At 39.0% G+C, this 22600-nt stretch overlaps 1 protein-coding gene across 2 annotated transcripts in view; it reads left to right on the top strand.

The window, feature by feature from the left end:
* The window catches only part of KIAA2012 (KIAA2012 ortholog), a 160218-nt gene that overhangs the window by 133886 nt on the left and 3732 nt on the right, over positions 1-22600 (top strand). For both annotated transcript variants that reach the window (XM_072617302.1, XM_072617303.1), the window contains 4 exons: positions 11325-11527; positions 15865-16037; positions 16919-17138; positions 19389-19551. In XM_072617302.1, coding sequence (XP_072473403.1) covers positions 11325-11527; positions 15865-16037; positions 16919-17138; positions 19389-19548 — 756 coding nt within the window. In that variant the 3' untranslated portion in view covers positions 19549-19551. The remainder of the gene's footprint in view (positions 1-11324; positions 11528-15864; positions 16038-16918; positions 17139-19388; positions 19552-22600) is intronic.

Raw genomic sequence — 22600 nt, forward strand, 5'->3', positions numbered from 1 at the left:
GATTTGAACCAGAATCTTCTGACTCCACACCCAGCACTCTGTACAATTCTTCCTCATGTAGAACGTAGGGAACAGAGAGTACAGTAGTGTTTGGCTGGAGCACAAAGTTATATGATGGAAAGTAATGTGAAATGCTAGAAAAGTAGGCAGGAACTAAACTGAGAAAGGCCTTATAATGCCAAACTAAAGCAAAATTTATCTGAGATGATAAAGATTTTTCCCCATCATTTTAAAATTTTTATTTTAAATAGGTTTTTCTGGATGCTTTTTATCTTTTCATCAGTCTTTCTAAACTTCCACCCTCTTCCCCTCCCTTTGTGACAAGGAAAAATCATTGAGCAAAACCTTCTGAACTTATTCTGTCCTTACTGCCATGATAGGGGAGGTGCCTTTCATTATCTGTTCCCAGGAGTAATATTGATTTTCAGGTACTCAGAGTTCAGCTTCCTCAAAGTGAGCTTTCCACTTATGTTGCTGTCAATCAATAATTAATCAATCAATCAATATTTAATTAACACCTACAATGAGTTAGTTACTAATCTTTGGATATATTTTTCTCTCAGTCCTGCTTATTTCACTCTGCATCAGTGCAAACAAATCTTCCAAATTTATCATATCTACCATTTCTTACTTTATAATAATAATCTATCATATTCACATGCCATATGTTTTTTTTCATCCATTTCTCAACTGATGGGCACCCATTTAGTTTCTAGTTCTTTAGTAAGACAAAGAGCATTGGTATGAATATTTTGGTATATATTAGAATTTTGTTTCTATCTTTGACTTTTCCGGGTTCAATAATGGGGTCCTTAGATCAAAGGGTGTGGACAGTTAAGTCATTTTTCTTGCATAATTCCAAAGTGATATCAAGAACAGCTTAAAAAGGCCAAGGTCTCCCACTACATACCGGGCTATCACCAGGATCCCACTAGAGTCTGATAGCTCTAGAGGAGAGTGTGGGGCTGAGGACTTTGCACAGGTCTGCCTCACTTAAATACAAGTCACTTGCAATTTAAGGCATCATCTTCCTGATTTCATTAGTCAAAGATTACATAATATGATATGTATGATACCTTTGAGAATGAAGGACAAACAGCAATCATTGAGGTCAGATTTGAATTCAGGAAGATGGGCACTCTATCCACTGCGCCACCTCCCTGCATATTTTCATGTGATCATTTGTAATTTTCAATTCTCTTGAAATTTTCTTGTTCTTACCTTTGACTACGTTCTCTACTGAGGAATGATTCTTAGTGTTACACATTTGTGTCAGTTTTAGATATTTTGTATATCTCACTTTTATCAGTGATATTTGATGCCCCTCCATGGCATCCCATTCAAAATATTGCATAAATTATGTGGTCTATGCAGTCAGAAAATAAGAAAGAAGCAGTGAGAGAGTCCCTAAATGTAGTATTTTGGAGTCAGATCTTGAGATCTGAGAGACCATAACTTAGAGGTTTCTAAAGTCTGAAGAGATAGACATTTATAAAGAGCTTTAGTGGTAAACACTTTACAAACACTATCTTATTTGAGCCTCACAAAAACTCTGTTAGGTACTAACAGAAGGGATCAAGATATGGCCTCTATGTATTATTATATATACAGGTATTATTAGTAATATTATTTTCATTTTATGGATGAGGAAATTGAGACTCAGAGAAGTCCAACCAAATGAGTCATCCAAAGTCACATAGCTAATAAACGTGAGGAATATGATTTGAATCCAACTTGCCAAGACTGGCACTCCATTTATTGTGCCATGCTGCTTTCTGAATTTTAGTGTTCATTCAGCAGAATGGAAGTTTCTGGAGGACAGATGCTGTCCTATTTTTGTATTTGCATCCCCCACACCAAGCATAATGCCTGGATCATATCCGGAGCTTAATCAGTGTTGGTTGATTGGTCTCTCCATTTTACAGGTTAAATAACAGAGGCTCAAAATAGAAAGACAGAGAAAGCATTTGCAGGCATACCTCATTTTATTGCCCTTTGCAACATTGCACTTATTGCAAATTGAAGATTTGTGGAAATCCTGCATCAGGCAATTCTATCAACTCCACTTTTCCTACAGCACATACTTACCTTGTGTCTCTGTGTCATTTTGGTAATTCTCACAATATTTCAAGCTTCTGTTATTATTATATCTGTTACAGTAATCTGTGATCAGTGATTCTTTTTTTAATCTTTTGTGTTTATTTTATTTTTTCCTCAATTACATGTTAAACCAATTTTTAATATTTTTGAGTTCCTAATTCTACACCTCCCCCTCCCTAAGATGGTAAGCAATCTGATATATATGTTCAATCATGTAAAACATTTCCACATTAGTCATTTTGTCAAAAAAAAAAGACTCAAAAACCAAAAGAAACAAATAGAAAATATAATTAAAATTTTTTTAAAAATTGAAATATAGTATGTTTCAGTCTGTATTCAGACAATATCAGTTCTTTCTCTGGAGACAGATAGCATGCTTCATCATGAGTCCTTTGGGATTATCTTGGATCATTATATTGTTGAGAATAGCTAAGTTATTCACAGTTCTTCATCATACAATATTGCTGTTACTGTGTACAGTGTTCTCCTGGTTCCTCTCACTTCCCTTTGCATCAGTTCATATAAAGCTTTTCAGGTTTTTCTGACGACATTCTGCTCATCATTTTCTACAGCACAATAATATTCCATCGCAATCATATACCACAGCTTGTTCAGTCATTTCCTCAATTGATTTCCAACTCTTAGCCACCGCAAAAAGAACTGCTATGAGTATTTTTGTTCAAATAGGTCCTTTTCCCTTTTTTCATCTCCTTGGGATGCAAACTTAGCAGTGATATTGCTGGATCAAAGGATATATATACACAGTTTTATAGCACTTTGAGCATAGATTTAAATTGTTCTCCAGAATGGTTGGATCATTTCACAACTCCACCAACATTGCATTAGTGTTTCAGTTTTTCCATATCCCCCCAACATTTATAAGTTTCCTTTTTTGTCATATTAGCTACTCAATCAGTGATCTTTGATGGTACTATTATCATTGTTTGGGGGCACTACAAACCACAGTCATGTAAGACTACAGACTTATTGATAAATGTGTGCATGCTGACTGCTCTGCCAATCATCTTTCTCTGTCTTTCCTGCGGCCTCTCTATTCCCTGAGATACAACAGTATTGAAATTAGACCAGTTAATAACCTTATAATGGCCTCTCAAGTATTCAAGTGAAAGGAAGAATCAATTGATATGGCAAACTCCATTGTTGTCTTATTTTAATTGCCACAGCCATCTCAACGTTCAGCAACCACCACCCTGGTCAGGCAACATCCATCAACACGGAGGCAAGATCTTTCACCACCAAAAAAATTACAACTAGCAGAAAGCTAAGGGGATACTTAGCATTTTTCACCCATAAAGCATTTTTTAAATTAATATATGTACACTGGGGTTTTTTTACATAGTACTATTGCACTCTTACTAGTGCAGTATGGTGTAAACCTAACTTTTATATGCACTGGGAAACCAAAACTTTATGTAAGTCACTTCGTTGCTATATTTTCTTTATTGTGGTGCTCTGGAACCAAACGCATAATATCTTCAAGGTATGCCTGTACTAAGTGCTTACTGTGTGCCAGATGCTATGCTAAACTCTGATAATACAAATACAAACAAAAAGAAAGACAATCCCTACCTTCAAAGCACTTTCACTAGAGAGACTGAAGAATCAGAAGTGAAGGGAAGGTCCAAGAAGAGAACGCAACTGGTCTCTCAAGTGGAAGCTCCAAAAAGGAACTTGACAATCTGAGGAGAGGGCACCAGGGCGTATAGTGAGGCTCAAAATAGATAACATATATGACACTTTCTGAACCTTTAAGTTTTATACAAATGCCTGTTGTTACTGTTGTTGATAGCCTAGAGTAAAGCACTTTGCAAATTCTAAAGGTCTATGTAAATGCCAGTTGTTTTGATGGTGGTGGTTGGTGGTGGTGGTGGTAGTTAGCCTACAGTCACTCCAGACTGGAGATGATTTCATTTCCTGAGCCTTTTACTGTACTCTTGCTGACCTCAAACCTTGTTTACAGAGCAATACAGAGGTGTGCTGATAAATATTTAACAATCAGGCTCAAAAGAAAAATGCATTCACAAACACTTTTTCAAGTTTAATCTGAATTACTAAAACTTTCTTATGTCTAGAAAATCAGCAAAATAATAAATCAAGCCCTGATTTTTAGGACTTCCAATTTCTAAGGCATAAATGACTCACACTGAGAATTTAACAATGAAGTCTCACAGGTTAGGGCTTGGCTCCAGCATACCTTGGGGTGAGGCTTCTGAGGTAGAGGTGGAAAAGCCTGAAGATTTGGGAAAATGACTAAAAAAGTCTTCTCTTAGCCTAACTTAGGGGGGAAAAGAAGAGCTGCATTTTCAACTTTTTTCTCTTTAATGCAAAGAGTTTACAAAATAGAACTTAGTTAATAGTATTTACCAAACAAGTGCTGTGTGCAGACATATTTACTATTCTCAACTTCAAATAGTCATAATAATGACAGTCATAACAAATAGTTCACCTTTCTATAGCCCTTTAGAGTTCACAAAGTACTTTTGCATACATCACTTATTTTGGATCATCCCCTCAAAGCCTGTGGGGTATATAGGGCAAGTATTATTACTCATTTTGTTAATGAAGAAATTAAGGCATAAAGAGGTTAAGAAATTTGCCCAAAGTGTCACAGGAGGTAAGTGTCAGAGACGTGACTGACATCTTCTGATGGTCTGCCGTATCTCTACGGTACTACTATGCCTTTCAAAATAACAGTAACTGTAGAGTATTGATGAATTGAAAATCCTTTGTACAAAAGTCTCTAATCACTTTATCTAAAGGGTCTACAACTTGAAAGCTACAGCAACAAATGGGCCTTGAGAACTGCATATAGGAGGACTTCCCCCTCTAAATAAGGGCACAAACCCTCTCTCCATGGGTAAATATGGCAGTATGGAATATTCAAGTGGCTTTTCTTTGCCCATATTTGACTCAAATAAGTACAGATTTTATTAAATAATAATTTTATAAAGCAATAACTTGGAAATTAATTTCAGATACACTTCTTAATCTAACCAGATTTTACAAACACCTTTTAGATAGTGTTTTGGTCATTCCTCTTCCTAATGAAAAATTCACATTCATAGATTAAATTCGAGGGGATGATGTGATGTCGTTCTCTCTTGTTTCTTCCACTTGAAAACGATTTGGTTTTCAGCATAGCAGAGTAAACAAGTGATTATGAGGCCCAGAATTGAATTATGCTAAGATGACAAGAAAAAAAGAGGAAAATGACAAATGATGGAGAGGATTTGGGGAAATAGGTATACTAAAGCACTGTCCGTAGAGCTGTGAATTAGTCCAGCCATTCTGGAAAGCAATTTGGAACTATGTCCAAAAAACTATTAAACTGTGCATATTCTTTGACCCAAAGATACTGCTACGAAGAGCTAAAGAGATAAAAGAAAGAATAATAGGATCCATATGTACAAAAATACTTATAGTAGTTCTTTTTTTTGGTGGCAAAGAATTGGAAACTGAGGAGGTGCTAATCAATTGGGGAATGGCTAAATAAGTTATAATGGATGAATGGGACAGAATACTATTGTGCTGTAAAGTGATGAAGGGGGTAGTTTTAGAAAAATCTGGGAAGATCTATTTGAACTGATGCAAAATCAAATGAGCAGAACAAAAAAATATTGAAACAGTAATAGTGGTATTATAAAGATAATCAACATTGATATTGATCAGCCCAATAACCAAAAAAATTCCAAAGGACTCATGATTAAACATTGTATCCACCTCCAGGTAACAGTAATAATAATAACTAACATTTAAATAGCACTTACTATGTGCCAAGTATTGGAGAAAACTGATGGGCTAGGTGAAGATTGAAGCATATTTTCTATTTCTTTCTTTTTATTGGGTTTTTTTTAGGGGGGATATGGCTACTGAGGAAATTTGTTTTGCATGATTAATCATATCTGTAATGGATTTTATTCTTCTTGCCTTCTCAGTGAGTGGGGGAGGAAGAGTATTTGAAACTAAAAATATTTTTTAAAAAATTGGCATAGCTGAATCTTGACTCTACTACTGACTAGTAAGCCTACTATCTGTGTGATTATGGGAGTCATAATGTCTCTGAGATTTGATTTCTCCTAAAAAATGGATATAAAAATACTTATACTACTTGCCTTCCAGGGTTGTTATAAAAGTGTTTGTAAATTGTAAAAAATGTAAATATGTTATTATCATTTTGTTATTCTGGTTCATGGTCTTACATGCCTTATGATTTGATGATTTAAGATTTCTTTTAAATCACCTCTAAGATTTCTACAGACATTGATAAATAGCCAGCTATGTTTTATTAATGGTCCAAGTGATAAATATTCTGAAAAGACAGTATTCTTTTTTTTTTTTTAATTTTTGTTTTAAAGGAAAAAAGCTGCAAAAAATCTAAACAAAAGAGCTGGTAAAATTAGCTGAGACTCTAAGTGCATAAGAAGTCCTAAGAAGTTTTCAAACTTTTCAAGGTATCCTTTGTAATATGCCTGAGACATAATAAATAAACCCTTCCAAGGCAGCTCTAGACTGGTCATTTTAGATCTGGGTTCCAGAAAATATGAGTAAGAAAACTCTTCTGATGAGATAACAGGCTATAAAGGATACCAGACTTCATAATTGTAATGGAATATTATTGTGCATCCTGACAAGCAGGATGATTTCAGAAAAACCTGGAAAGACTTACATGAATTGATGCCAAGTGAAATCAGCAGAACCAGGAGAACGTTATACACAGGAACAGCAATATTGTACAATGAAGAACTGTTAATGATTTAGTTATTCTCAGCAATATAAAGACCAAGAAAATTCCAAAGGACTGAAGCATGATATCTGCATGCAGAGAAAGAATTGATAGTTTGACTACAGACCAAAGTGTGCTATTTTCCACTTTCAATCTTTCTCTTTTCTTTGAGTCTTCTTGTACAAAATGACTAATATGGAAATGTTTTACATGATTGTACATGTATAACCTATATCTGTTTACTATCTCTGGGAGGGGGGAGAGGAGAAAGGAAGAGAGAGATAGAACTTGGAACGCAAAACTTTGAAAGAAAAAGTTTAAGAAACCTTTTCAACACGTAATTGGAAGGAAAATAAAATATATTTGAAAAAGAAGTGAATAGGTGATTTTAAAGAAAAATTAAGATTTACTGACCACCTACATTTATAATGTAGAAATTTTTATTTCTGTTGCAAGAAAACATTGCTGACAATGTCACATCTTGTATACGTAAGCATCACTGAGGACACCACTGGGAAATGATCTCTTAACCTGAGTATATTTATAATAGCATTATAGATTTGCTTTCACATGTTCATAATCATAATAAAAATTCTGTTCATAAGAAAAAAAAGAATACCAGACTTCCAGGACATTTTCTCTCTTTTCAAAGTTATGAGAGGTCTATCTTCAAAGAAGATCCCACAGAATATAAGTTCGTCGAGGGCAAAGACTATTTTAAATTTGTCTTTGTAGCCCCTCCACCTAGGCTTTGTGCTTTGCACATAATAGGTGTTCATTTGATGCTGATTTTGAATTAAAGGTCAGGTAGAAATCCTGATCCATCACCTTTGGATTTGGCCTGGAACTTGATGCCAAACTTGTTCACACCTTGATTCCAACCCAAGGAATTGTCTTTGTGTTGGCAAAGAAAAGTCTCTAAAGAACACTTTTTTATGCATCTTCTGGTTTTATGACCATGGTCTTTATGTCTATGACAGTCTGCCTTTGAAAAGGCTGCAGGGAAGGAAGGGTCTGCTTGCTTTTGGCATTTAAAAACTTTCACAATCTGATCTTAACATCTCTTTCCAGAATTGTTAGGGTAGAAGACATAATCAAGGTAGTAAGTCTCTTATTAGAGTGGAATTTTCCTAAATAACCCAATAACAGAATATAAGAAGTGTCCTTTAATAACATAATAGAATTGTTGCTGCTTGTCTTACGTTCTTGAAGAAGACCATGACATCAGGGAGGTGATGCCATGACATGCGAGTGAATTGGATGACCACTGGATAAGACATGTAAAACTTCCAGTAACTGGCTAATTAAGGATCCTGCCACACAGATCTGTGGCCTTTCAAAAGCAAACTGGCCCTACTCTGGGGACTATGGGCTCTTAGAAATCAACTCTGGGGAAAGGACCTAGCTTTTGAAGAAACTCTGAGCTCTTGGAAACTGGCTTTTTGTTTTTACCTTTTTCCTATGCATGTCTTCCTGAGTACAACCAGGTGAGAAGGGGATCTCTTGGTATTTTCTTTAGTTTTCAGGTAATTAGTCAGTTTTCTGATGTGCTTTCTTTATAAATCAGAGCAGGTGCTTTGCAATAACTTTTGCATGGTTTAATTCTTAAGTACTAATACTTGTTGCATGATGTCCATTATGAATATGGAAGGGGCTATGAGTAGTATATGTTCTATCCTTGGCTTTGGGTACATAGAAATGATTCCAGAGCCACAGAGAGGACTCTAGTTAAAGAAGTATCTCATGACTTAAGACATAAAGGTATTAAGAGCATTCTGTGGGGATTCACTCAGCCAAGCTAAATTTTTTTTTAATTTTATTTTTAAGCACAGTTAGATGCTTGTATTATAAAATGGGTATGGACAATTTGTCCAAGTGCCTTATGGACTGAAGATCTGTAGGGTAAGGTCTGTCTAATGGCCTACAAACTCTGAACATATTGACCCAAGTATTTAATTACCTTTCTTGGAAGCTCCAAACATAGTGGGTCCTTTTCCGAGGTTGTCTGATTTCTTCTCTAGCTAGCCTACTTATCCTAGTATGGTATGAGTTCAGACTTCCATTTGGAATGCCTAATGTGTTACAGGGATCCATTGGAGAAATTTCAGGTGCCCTGTGTAGTTGCAAGGATCCACTGGAGAAATGTTTGGCTAGATTTCAATTTGGAATGTTTTATGATTTTATGGGGATCCAAGAGAGAAATTTATGGATGGCCTGAATAAACAGCCTAGAGGATTTTGTTTTACCAAGGACTTCCAACTTCAACCTCAGGTCCCTAATTCTTATTAAAAATGCCTCATTTGGGAGCTCATTTAGAACCAGACTTTCCCTAAGAAAGGGGAAGCTTATTTTTAACTTTTTCTTTTTTTGTGTGTGTGGGGGGGCTATTCTTATATTTTTTTTCTTTTCCAGTTATCTATAAGCTAGGGCAGGCCTTTATACGCACCAAGACAAGTTATAACCTATGAGAATTTTGTAAAATGTTTTTTTTTTTAATTTGTATCATCATGTATTCAGAAGTGAGTGAACTTCTCCCAGGCTACAAGCTATGGCAGGTTTGAAGAGTCACAGAATGCAATTAAATTTCAGGTTGTCTAAGAACTAGGAAACATGGAGTTTGCTAAGACTCTTCAGTTCAATAAAGAGTGAATGGAAAGGCACAAGGGCATTAGCTTTCCTAGACAACCATTCTCTTTGTTCCAGCAAAGTTGGTGCCAGGAGTTGAGAATCTTTTGCTCAATATTTGTCCTCAGAGGCAAGACTCCGAGGGAGCAAAGTGGAAAAGGTTCTGCTGGTCCTAGAATAAGGATAATTTGGGGGGGTTTTTTCTAAACATGCTGGGTAAAAGAACACAGCACCACCCTAGTCAAGACTTTTGGTTGAGCCAGAATCTAGAACAGGGGAGGCCATAACCAGGAAACACCAGAAGCATCCAGAGGAGACTCCAAGACCAAGGGCAGCAGAAGGAGCAACCCTAGAGCTGGTTGGGCAGCATCAGGGACATGACCTTGGTCAGACGCACCTGTGCGTCTTGGCCTCTCTACTTGTGACCTTTATTTTGTCCTCTCCCTTCTTCGATTCTGGGTGTATTTGTGGGCAAAGGAGTCCCGGGTCTCATGGAGAGAACACATTGCTACTTTTATTACTGTTTCCTTCTTTACGTTCCAGTAAATGCCCTTGTTTTGAACTAATTCTTTTCTCCAGCTGACTGCTGAGAATAAACACAGGCTGAAGCCTCTGAGCTGCAGTTTCAGGACTGCAGATTCACAAAGTACTTGGAAGCGGGAGCAGTGCCTCTAGGAGACCCCAATAGAAAACGGGGAGCTTGCTTCTGGGGAGCCACCCACATGTTCTTCTTCCTATTCTCAGCCCGCTTTTTGTTTTCTCCTGCTACATCCCATTTCCTAACTCCGCAGGCTGCTCCTTTATGTCTGGAACACACCTCTTCCTTGCCCACACCTTTTAAAATCCTTAGCTTTCTTCAAAGCTCAGCTTGAGCGTCACCTCCTGCAAGAGTCCTTTCCTAGTCTCCCCAGCAGAGAGGGCCCCCTCCCCATTACCTTGTATTTACTTTGAATATATTTATTCTGTACCCACTGATATGCATACCTGTTGTTTCCAGAATACAACGTAAGCTTTTCATTTTTTGTCTCCATATCCCCAATGCCTAGTCTAGTGTCATAGATTATGCATATGCATGTATGTATGTATACACACATGTATGTATATGTTGTATATGTATGTGTGTGCATATGGGTGGCATACAAGATACACATTGCACATGTTATATGTGTGTGTAATTACTGTATGTGTCTGTGTGCATATTAATATGTGATCTATTACATAGATCATTTATTATATAATATGTACATGTATATATAAAATGTATGGTAAGTATACCTATGCATACGTGTGTATATCTACATGTGTGATACATGTGTGTGTTGTGTATATATACCTATGTGCACATGAGTATATCTATCTGTGTGTGCAAGTATATGGGCATAATGTATGTATGTATATATATGCGGTATGTGTATGTATTGTATGTGTATACCTATGCACACATGTGCATATGTGTGTATATCAGTAAATAGAAGACATTGTGGTGTAGAGGCAAGAACACTGCCTGCTTCTAGAACCAGAGGCCCTGGGTTCAGATCTTTCCTCTGCCATTTACCTTCTCGGAGTCTCTGGCCAAGTCACTTAAAGTCCCTGGGCCTCAAATTTTTTCCTCTGTAAAATGAAGGGATCCCTTCCAGCTCTCATTCTTTGACCCTCTGAAGTTCTTGTCGAATCTGGCTGTGCGCACGGCATGTGAGGTGCACCAGGCTGGTGTGTAAGGTGGGCCCATCCACTGCATCTCCCCAAGGATGCCCTCACAGTCAGCCTGACATAGACCGGGAAAGGAAGATCTTGGAAGAATAACTTGCAGGTGAATGACCTGCTGCCCCATTGCTTCTCTCTTGTGCTCTCCCAGGCCCTCCCTGTCGAGCAGCAGCAGGAGAGAGTGCCCAGGGAGAAGATCCTCGCAGAAAGGGCAGAGATGAGGCTCCAACAGGTGGAAAGGAGGAGAAAGGAGAAGGAGGAGAGGAAAAGGCAAGAGCTAGAAGAGCAACAGAGGCTGGAGAAGTTAAAGGAGGAGCTGGAGCAGGAGCAGCTGAGGAGAGCTGAGGAGAAGCGGTTGGTTGGCCTCATGTACCAGGCTGGTTACAACATGGCGGGCGGGGGTGGGGGGCGGGTAGGAAGCAGAAGGACAAGGGATGACTTGGCAACAACCTCATGAAGTCTGAGTTCTTGGCTCTTTCCGTGGAGTAAAGGGCTGTGATTTGTCTCTATCCCAAGAGAACCTAACGACCAACTTAGGGTACTAGTAGTGATAGCGCCCCCTTTTTTTGTTGCTGTTGCTCAGTTGTGTCCGACTCTTCATGACCCCATTTGGGCTTTTCTTGACAAAGATACTGGAGTAGTTTTCCATTTCCTTCTCCAGCTCATTTTACAGATGAGGAAACTGAGACAAACTGGGTTAAATGATTTGCCCAGGGTCACACAGATAGTAAATGTCTGAGGTTGGATTTGAACTCAGTAAGTCTTCCTGACTCCAGGTCCAATGTTCTATGCACTGAGCCACCTAGCTACTCATAGCTCCCATTTAGTAGAGTATCTTATAGTCCCAACAACCTCTGAGTTACAAAGTACAGGTACTCTTATCTCCATTGCACAGGGGAGAAGGAAACTGAGGGGTAGAGCAGAGCCAGGAGGAAAACCTAGAGCTTCATGTCCAGTATTCTTCTCACGGTGCCACAACATCTCTTAGAAAGACATCGTCATTACCACTAAGTGCTAGAATGGGTGACTAAAAAAAAGTTGCGGAATCTCCTTCTTGGTAGACCTCTAAAAAAGTTTAGATTACCATCTGATTGGCATAGCTTCTGTGATGTCCTTCCAAAAAGAGGAATAAAAGAGGAGATGATGTCTTAAGGTCCAACAGCTTCCATTCACCCATTGGACCCTAGTAATTCTAAATGCTAAAGAAGTTTACAAAGAACTGTGAAACCCTTCACAGAGAGAACTCTTTTCATGAAGACTCTTTGGGGGACCAAGACACCCTGGAATCAGGGCCTCATTTTAGTGATAGAAGAGCTCTTTAGGGTATGGAGAGGAATAACTTACTTCTGTTCAATCCTGTATTAATATTTTGTGGGTGTTTGTAATATTAGGAAAGTTAGCTCTAGATTAAGGAGATGACCCTGAAAGGCTACCTAATAGAAACCACACTTTTATAGAGAAATCATATGATAGCTAACAATAGTTAGAATTTATAAAGCACCTACTATGTGAGGAAACCTGTGCTAAGCACTTTACAAATATTATCTCATTTAATCTTCACAACATCCCTGGTTGGGTAGGTGCTATTATTATCCCCATTTTACAGTTGAGGAAACTGTGGTAAATACAGGTTAAGTGACTTGTTCAAGGACACACAGCTAGTAAGTGTCTGGGGCTGATTTTGAACTCAAGTCCTTGAAACTGATCAATCAATCAATCAATAAGTATTTACAAAGTGCCTACTATGTACCAGGCATCGTGCTGAAAATACAGACAAAAAAGAAAGGATGTCAGAAGGAGTCCCTGCCCTCACCAAATTTAATTTTTTAGAGGCAAAAAATTTATATACATATGAGAAAACATAATACATACAAAGTAAATGTAGGAGAATTTCAGGGTGGAAAGGTGCTAGTAAGAAAGTAGAAGGAGACAGGAAAAGTTTTGTGTTGCAGAGGTTCCCAAAGTGGTTGATACCACCCCCTGGGAGGCACTGAAACAATCCAGGTGGGTGGTAGTCACCTCAGTTGCAATTGGGGAGCACTGAATTAAAAATAAGTGAGAGGTGGAAGCAGAAGGAAAGAAGAGAATTTTGAAAAACCATTCGTACATTTTCATCTGTTATGTAACAGAAAGTCACAGTGATTACGTTATTTTCCAGATAAACACACAAAATGCAAGTTATAACCAATCAGTAGTCAAGTCTTCCAACAAGCCTTAACAAGCAAGTGTTGGCAGGCAAGCCTGTTGGGCATTGTTAGGAAGTCCAGCATGCTTCAGCAGTAATATGTGCACATAATGACTTGTTTACAATACGATACTATATGGTTACATGATGCAATATTACATCATCAAAATTTCAATGCAGGAAAAAACACACAAATTTACAATAAATTATTAAATTTAAGATGCATCATTTTTAAAAAATATATATTTTTTGAAATGATGCAAATTTTAAAAAAGCATTAAAGGCTTAAAGAAAATAGATTTCCAAGCTGGCTTTGAGTAATTTTTTTTAAAGGGTAGTAGGCCAAATAAGTTTAGAAACCTCTAGGGTAGCAGGCAGCATTTAAGTTAGGGATTCAAAGTGGTGATTTTGAGGAGGGAATACATTCTAAGCTTGAGAATCAGACTCCACAAAGGCAGGAAATAGAGTATGGCGTATAAGGAACAATAACAGGTTACTTTTGCTGGAACATACAGAGTATGAAGGGGAGTGATGTGTCATAAGCCTGGAAAGGTAGGTTGGAGCCACGTTGTAAAAGGTTTTAAATGCCAGAGAAAGACATTTGTATTTGATTCTAGAGGTACTAGGGAGACAACTAGAGTTTCTTGAGCAGGAAGAATGTCAAAGTCTGACTTGATGCTTTAGGAATCTCATTTTGGTAGCTGTGTGGAAGATGGATTGGAAAGGGGAAAACACCAGAGAAAGAGAAACCAATTAGGAAGCTATTGCATTCAAGGATCTAAGACAATTCCCAAAGACTCATGATGGAAAAAGCTTTCCAGAGAAAGAACTATGGAGTCTGAATGCAGATTGAAGCAAATCATTTTCTCTCTTTTTTTCTTTCTTGCAATTTTTCCCTTTTGTTTTGATTCTTCTTTCACAACATGACTAATGCAGAAATGTTTAATATGATTGTACATGTATAGCCTATGTCAGATTGCATGCCATCTTGGGGAGGGGGGAAAGGAGAGAAGGAAAAAAAATTTGGAACTCAAAATCTTAGAAAAGTAAATGTTGAAAACTATCTTTACAGGTAATTGGAAAAAATACTATTAAGTAGAAAAATTAGAACAAAAGAGAGTCTATTGCAATAATCCAGGCAAAAGGTGATGAGGGTCTGAGCATCAGTAACCCCACGGAATAACCTTGTGTGAGTAGAAAGAAGGGGACAAACACAAGAGGTGTTTTAAAGGGAGAAGTCCCAAGATTTAACAAATGATTGGATATGTGAGGTGGAGAATGAAAAATTAAGGAAGGCTGTAGGCAGGCATAACTGGTAACTGAAAAGGTGGTAATGCCCTCAGCAGAAATAGATAAGTACAGAAACAAGAGACAGGGGAGGAAGGAGATATAACAAGTTGTGTTTGGGGCTTGTTGACTTTGAGATGCCTAGGAAACATTTAGTCTGAAACGTCTAAAAGGCAGTGGGTAGTGTGGGGGTTGGACTAAAGCTTCAGAGTCATATGACCTGGGAGTCATATACACAAAAATGATTATTAAACCTATATAGGAGAGCTGATGAGATCACCAAATAAGAGAATATAGAGAAAATAAAGACAAGGGTTCAGGACAGTCTTGGAAGACAGCCATGGTTAGGGAGTGGGACCTGGGGGAGTCAGAAAAGGAGAAAGGGAAGAAATTGTGAGAGAAGTAAAAAGAAAACAGAGGATAGTGTCACAAAAACCAACAGATGAGAAAGCATTCAAGGAGAGAAAGTGATCAACAGTGCCCAAAGCTTCTGAGAGACCAAGAAGAATGAGGATTTGGTAGAAGCCATCAGGTTTGACAATTGAGATCACTGATAAATTCTGAGAAAGTGTTTTCAGCGTGAGGTTGAAAGCCAGATTAATATCTTAAAAGAAGTTAATTACAAACTCCAAAGGATTTTTACTTGGTAGAATTCCAGGGGAGGAGGCCTTTTTGGCACTCCTTAAATCATATGAAGGCAAAGCCAACCTCATAGATGAGAGTGACTCCACTTTTAAATGTTAATATCATTCAGAGTTTCATTTGGGCTTCTAAAAGGAAAAATAAAAATGCACTTACAAGAATTGATGAATTCATAGTAATGATGAATTCATTAGTAATTAATACTAATTCATAGTAGTTTGCTTTGATGCATTTTTCATCAATGAATAATAATAACAGAATTAATAAAATGGGGTTCAGGGAAATGTTTTGACAAGAGAAAGGATTCTCACTCTGGAAAAAATTGGGAAAAAATGATGCTATAGACAGGATATCAGGTTTGGTTTGCAAAAAGCATAGCCACAATCCGGGGCTGCACTATCAAGGAATCTTCCAGATGAATAAAAGACACTAGAGGGGAGGGACTCATTTTTTCCTGTTGCTGTCTGTGCATTCTCCATGGATGGGCCTGGCACACAGTAGGTGTTTTCACACGGGCGCGTTCCATTGAAGCGTCTTGATCCCTCTCCCTCCATTTTCTGAGACTCGCATTTTTCAGTTTAGAGAAACAGAGACTGGAAGACGAGCGGCAACAGCAGGAGGAGAAGGAGAGGAGGCGGCTGCAGCAAGAGCAAGCAGCTCTGGCCCGTGCCAAGCAGCAGCAGGAGGAATTCCGCAGGAGGATGCAAGAGATACAGAGGAAAAGGCAGGAGGAAGAAGCCAAAAGGGCAGGTGGGAGCCTATCTCCTTGAAACAGAGCAACCCCGAGGAAAGTCTCTTTGCAGGGTATCCCCAGGATCATTCATGCAGGATTTGAAATCACAATTGTATATACAATAATAAATATAATTAATATAATATAATAATTTAAGCCGGAAATGTTATCTTTCCTCCCTGCCCCACTGACTTGTGATCTGTACTCCCACTTCTCCTGCCTTGTACTATGTTTGTTTGTATGTGCTATAGACAGCACTGATTGGAAGACTGGTTCAAAAGGAAAAGAAAAAACTGATGTGAAAAGAGCTCCACAGGCTGCCTTCTGTTATCTCCCTCTTTGTCCAATAATCACCTAAATTGGCTTGTTTTATTCAACTCAGGTTAATTCCCAAAAGTTGACAACATGCTGGTACGTAAATCAATGAATGGTACTCAAGTTCCTAAAATCCCATGATCCCAAATTGCTGAACTTTTCAAGGGTCTCTGGTAATTTCATACCTGATGTTGAAGTGAAATATTTATAGCACCAATATCTCATTTGATCTTTCCAACCACCCTGAGAGGTAGTTTCTTCTATTATCTCCATTTGGAAGAAATTTAGGCACAGGTTAAGTGACTTGCCCAGGGTCCCACAGCTAATATCTGAGGCTGGATATGAATTCAGGTCTTCCCGACTCTAGGCCCACCACTTAGGTACCTCTGATAGTGATTACGAATGCTTGCAATTGTTTTTTGATAATTACTAGATCTGTGACAAAGGGCAAGTCATTTATCTTCTCTAAACCTCAGTCTCATTATCTGAAAATGAGGATACTCTCCGCAGCGTCTACTTTACAAGGTTGTTGTCCAAAATGAAATAGTCATTAATATTATCAATGCTGTTTCCTGTCCCTCAGAGGCAGAGAAGCAAAGGCAAAAGGAGTTGGAAAGGCAGCTTGAGGAAGAACAGAAGAGGTTGATGGAAATGGCCAAGGAGGAGCGCCTGGAGTACCAGAGGAGGAAGGAAGAAGAAGAAGAGAAAGCCAGACGGGATGCTGAGGCAAAAAAGCAGAAAGAAGAGGAAATGGCTAGATGGGCTTTGGAGAACGCCTTGAAAAAAGCCAAGCAACTCGAAAGGTACTTGTTACTGGGTGACTCAGAGGAAAGGGAGCAGGGGCCTCAATTATTAGTCCTAAATTTGCCAAGATTTTGGAGGGGAAAAGCATCTTTTGATATTTAGATTCAGCCAGGCAAAACTTGGAAGTCAGGTTTTTGACACCTCCCTAAGATTTTGGATTCCCATGGGAGAGATCTCCCTGGAACGCTCAGTGACAGTGGGTAGGTAAGTGGCCGGGCATGGAGGGGGGCTGGAACGCAGAGGCAGAGGTGTCCAGTTTCACCCTTCTTCCTTAGGGTTGCTAGGAGTGGGTTATCAAGTTGTTAAAAAGACAGACTTGGGGAATTATTTGCTGGGGGGTGGAGAAGGGGGACAGCTATGGGCCTAGCTCACAAAAGGGCTAAACTAACTCAAGCATAAACTGCCTCAAAAGAAACTAAAACATTGCCATTGGGAAGAAGAGAAGCGGTCTAACAGCAATTCAGCAAAGCAGCAGCAGGTGGCATTTCTAGCATGTGTATGATATATCACCAAACAAGGCTTTTTGCTAATATCTGGGTGAGAACCCTGCTAACCCACTAATTTAGGAGTCTCAGGAGATGGAAAATATAGGGAGACTCACAGCCAGCATGTCCCTGAAACATAAATGAAATAAGACCTACTACCTAGTTCAGGAAAGCTCAGAGAGAAACAAGTGGTGACATATTCATGTTGGCCATCAGGAATTTTAACCAGGGGAGAGAGTTCTGCTAAGAAATCTTGGTATCCAGGGAAAACACAAGATAGTAGAATGGGAGAGGCACCCACGTACCAAATAGCTGAATTACTTGCACACTTTAAAATAGTCCCAGATGACTGGTCAGGGTCCAACAAAGACAATACAACCTATTCACTTTATGTCCTTAAGAGGATTAGTCTGATTTTTCTTGTGATCAGGACTGAAGTACTGAAGGGTTAATTAAGCAGGTCCACCAGAGGGCTCATATTTCAGTTACAGATGGACTGTTAGAACCAGATGACAGACCATATGGAGAGGAAATGGCATGTTTGTGCCAACCTCCTACCCCTGCCCTTGAGAGTTGGGGAAGTCCCAGATAAGGCTGCCAAGGTAAGGGAGACCACTGTCATCTGCTGCTTCTTGGCTTAACTGCTGCCTCCAGGACACTTCTCTAGATTGGCAGCTTCAAGTCCCTGAAGGAGGAAGTCTATATTTTTCACCACTTGGGTACCCAAGGTCTGCTTGATATTTGGGTAAGAGTAAGTAAATTCCTTTCTGCTGTCCATAGTGCCTCAGGCAGCTAGCTTCAGAGCATCTCTTATCATATCTCAGGATTGAGGTGGAAAAAAGACCTTATGCCCTGCCCATAGGCATAGCTGTAGGCAGTTGCCCTACATACAATGTCAAAATTGAGACATAAGAAGCAGAATTTGGAAAACATTCCCTTATATTGGTTTGTTCAGTCATGTCCAACTCTGCATGACACCATTTGAGGTTTTCTCGGTAAAAATACTGCAGTGGTTTGCCATTTCCTTCTCCAGCTCATTTTACAAATGAGATAACTGAGGCAAATGGAGTGACTTGCCCAGGGTCACACAGCTAGTAAGAGTCTGAGGCCAGAGTTGAACTCAGGAAGATGAGACTTCCTGACCCCAGGCCTAGAACTCTATCTTCTGTGCCACCTAGCTGCCACAAAACTGTGATATGTACATTACTTTAAATTCACTCCATGGCTTGATATGAATATAGGTAAAGGATACAATTTCAAGGTATATGGTAGTACAGAAAGAGATAGGAGCCAAAGAAACTCCTCTCCAAGACTTCTCCAACCAATAATAAACCTTCAGAATTCAGCATTATATTCCAGTATTAAGATACAAGGAAACATTTCTAAGAGAAGCATAATCATCTATGGGCAGCTCTCAATCAGAACACATGAAAGCAGAAACAATAAGGCTGCTAACCAAAGGGATTATGGGGTGATGGAGAGTATTAGACATACTCTCTAGAATCCTTATATAACTAACTAATGTGACTTTGGGCAAGGTATTCCCTGGGTCAACAGGTCACTCTTAACTGTGGTTGTGCGTGAAGGTATACACCTCCTTTTACCAAGGAAGCTAGGAAGTCAATGACAGATTGCCACAAGCCTAAGACACTGGAAATGGAGTATGTGAAGTCCCAGTTCTGGGGTGGTGGTTGGGCCAAGAAATGCCACTTGCTTTCCCAGTGCTGAATCAGTATTGTGATCCTAGGGGGTTTGTCTCCTCAGGGAGAAGGCAGCTTTGGAGGCACACCAGCACTTCAGTGAAGAGTTATTAAGGGAAGCCAATGAACTGAAGCATATTCAGAGCATTTCCCGACCATGGGTCTACTCTTATTTCCAGTTGCTACAAATATCTGGTTCTGAGGCTATTAGAAAAGAAAAATGAGAAGTAAGTTGGGACGTGGGAACGATGACAAGGTTGGGTTCCATTTTCCTTTTGAAGTAGATGTCAAATTATGAGTTCTACCTTAATTGGCCAATCCATTCAAAACATACTGCATAAATTGTACTAAGGTAGATAAGTTTACACAACATAGTCTTTGCCCTCACTGAGCAGGGTATCATATAAACTATGGTACAAAATAATCCATGAGACAGCAAGCTCTTTGGACCTGACAAACTCCTCACTTTTGTGCGGATGACTCTTGCTACCAATCTGGGCATGTATCCTTATCGGAGACCTGGAGAGCTGTGCTCATCAATGCATTATGCATCCTTGTTAAGCGTCTATATGTAACTTTGCTGTTAACTCATCCAAGATTTGTGTTTTTTAAACAAAAATAAAGAATGAGGGATAGCACGATGTATTGGATAGAGGGCTAGAATCAAGAAGACCTGGATTTAAGTCAAGCTTCTAACATTTACAGTATGGCCACCAGCAACTCATTTAATGTCTCAGTACCCCCAGGCAATTCTCTAAGACTATAAATTACATTTGAATTGCAAGTTACCAGAGGTGGGGGAGTTTCCACACCACAGGAGTTCCTCATACCAATGAAATTTCAGTTGGGACAAAAAATAAAGTAACACCCTCAATCAGTCCAAGGGAAGATGGCCACCTTCTAGGGGCGGGGGTCAGGAAGGAGACTGGGATGGGGCACAAAATCAGGAAAGGTTTCTCAGAGTAGCTCAAAGCTTTAGCAAGCGGGAATTCAATAAGTAGAAGGGGAGATGTCCATAGTAACGGGAAGAGTGTGAGCCAAGTAGAAAAGTATAAACATATATTAAGGACGGCAAGTAACTCAGTTGGAGAGATTTCTGAACTCACTGCAGGAAGGTCATCCTTTTACTTTTCCTGACAGATTCTCCACTGTGGCTGTTCCCAAACTTTGCCCTAGTCCCGTCAGAAGACCTCTTTCATATTCTATGCAGCCACTGAGACTTTTTACCTTCTCTTCTACTCTGCATCTCAAAACCTTCTGCCGTCATCCAAATTCTTTCCTCCTTTATTCCAGTGTCTGAAAAAGAGATGGCCCTTCTCAAGAAAAGCAACCCTTATATTTATGCCCTAAATATCCCATCCTCTCTCCTCCAGGGGTATGTGTCCAGTCATTTTCATTTTCTCTCTCATTCAGTTAAACACTTACTATATGTCAGACACTAAGCCAACTACCGGGGATACAAAAAAAAAAAGGCCTTGCCCTATCAGCTGCACCAGGAAAGATACCTTGTAGAACCTGGAATTTCAACTGAATCTTAAAGGTCAGGAGCATGGTAAACTTCAGCCTCAGGGATAAAAGATAAAATGTGTAGAAGAAACAGTAAGTAAGACCAATGTAGGCAGATAGCAGATTGTGTGTAGGGAATAAAGTTTAAGTAGACTGGAAAGGTGTCATGTTATGAAGAACTTCCAATGTCAAACAAAGGACTTTCTATTTGATCATGGAGATCATAGGTTGTCCCTTAAATATATTGAGTGTATGTGTGTGTGCATGTGCACAGACATGCTCTCATGTCCATGTGCATATAGGGGTTATGGTCAGGCCTCCACTTTTGAAAATTCACCTTGGTAACTGAATAGAGAAGAGGGAGAACAATTAAACATTCTAGATAAGAGATGATGAAGGCCTGAATGAAGGTGGTTCTGTGTGTGCAGAAAGGGATGTAGATGAGATGCCGGAAGTGACAAGATTTGGCAATGGATTAGGTATGTGGGGTGAGAAGTCGAGGATGACACTTAGGTTTTGAATCTGGATGACTGGAAGGATTGTAGTGCTCTCGGCAGTAATATGGAAGCTCAGAAGACAGGTAGGCTGGGGAAGATTTTGGACATGTCAAGTTTGAGATGTCTATAGGATATCTAGTTGGAGATATCCAAAATGCAGCTGGTGATACGAAATCATATCTCAAGAGGCCAGGGCTCCTTCATAAAGTTATCAAAATGATATTCCTGAAGTACAGGTCTGACTAGAAACTCCAGGGTCTCCTTAATAATTTTTGAATCAAATATAAACTTCTCTGGCATTTAGTCTTCCCAATCTGGCCCCAACCCTCCACATACCCTCTATATTCAAATTTGCCTTACCATTCCTCATACATGGCACTCCATTTCACACATCTGCCTTCGTGCAGGGATGCATTGCGTCCACTTCACTTTTCGGTTCCTAGTATTCGTCAAACTCAACTCAGATATCCTTCATTGCCTCATCCTCCAAATTACCTTGTACTGGTTTTGTTTGTAGACCTATATCTATACATGTCCTCTCTCCCCATAGAATACAAAATTTGAAGGCAGGTAGTTTCATTTTTACCTTCATATCCCCTAAACCTAGCAATGTTTGACATATAGTAGGGACTTAATAAACGCTTATTAAGCTGGAAAGGTAGAGTGCAACCAAGATTGTAAAAGGTCTTGAATGCTAAGCTAAGGAACTTAAAGTTTACTATTAAGGACTCACTTCAGTGTTTTGGAGAACAAAAAAATCAGATCAATATATGAAATTAGTCTAAATGCAATCAATATGAATAATGGATCAGAGAAAACAAGCTCTTTGAGAGCAGGAAGCATTGTTTTATCTTAGTATCCTAGTAACTTATACAATGTTCTGCACATACTAGGCACTTTTAAAGAGTATTACTGGCTGAACTGGGTTGAGAGGAGGCAAAATGTTATCAAGATATTGTAGTAGTCTAATCCCAAAAATACGAAAGGGTTAGCCACACTACAGCTTGTAATGGTCAGATCTTTACAGCTTACATATCTCTATTAGTAATTGGCACTTTGGATGTCCTATAATTGCTAATTCTACCTGCTCAGTCAGAAAAATTGACCTCTGGCCACTACCATTATATGCTTTATTCTGTAAATGTAATCTTGAAAAATTACATGTAGGTGAAATTTGTAAATCAAATTACATTGAATGGCTATGGGAAATCTATTGAAAGCAAGAGTGTTTTACAAAGATACACACTGGTACCAACCCCCTTCGCCCTTGTTA

This window comes from Notamacropus eugenii, chromosome 6 (assembly GCF_028372415.1).
Source record: "Notamacropus eugenii isolate mMacEug1 chromosome 6, mMacEug1.pri_v2, whole genome shotgun sequence".
Taxonomy (NCBI): Eukaryota; Metazoa; Chordata; class Mammalia; order Diprotodontia; family Macropodidae; genus Notamacropus; species Notamacropus eugenii.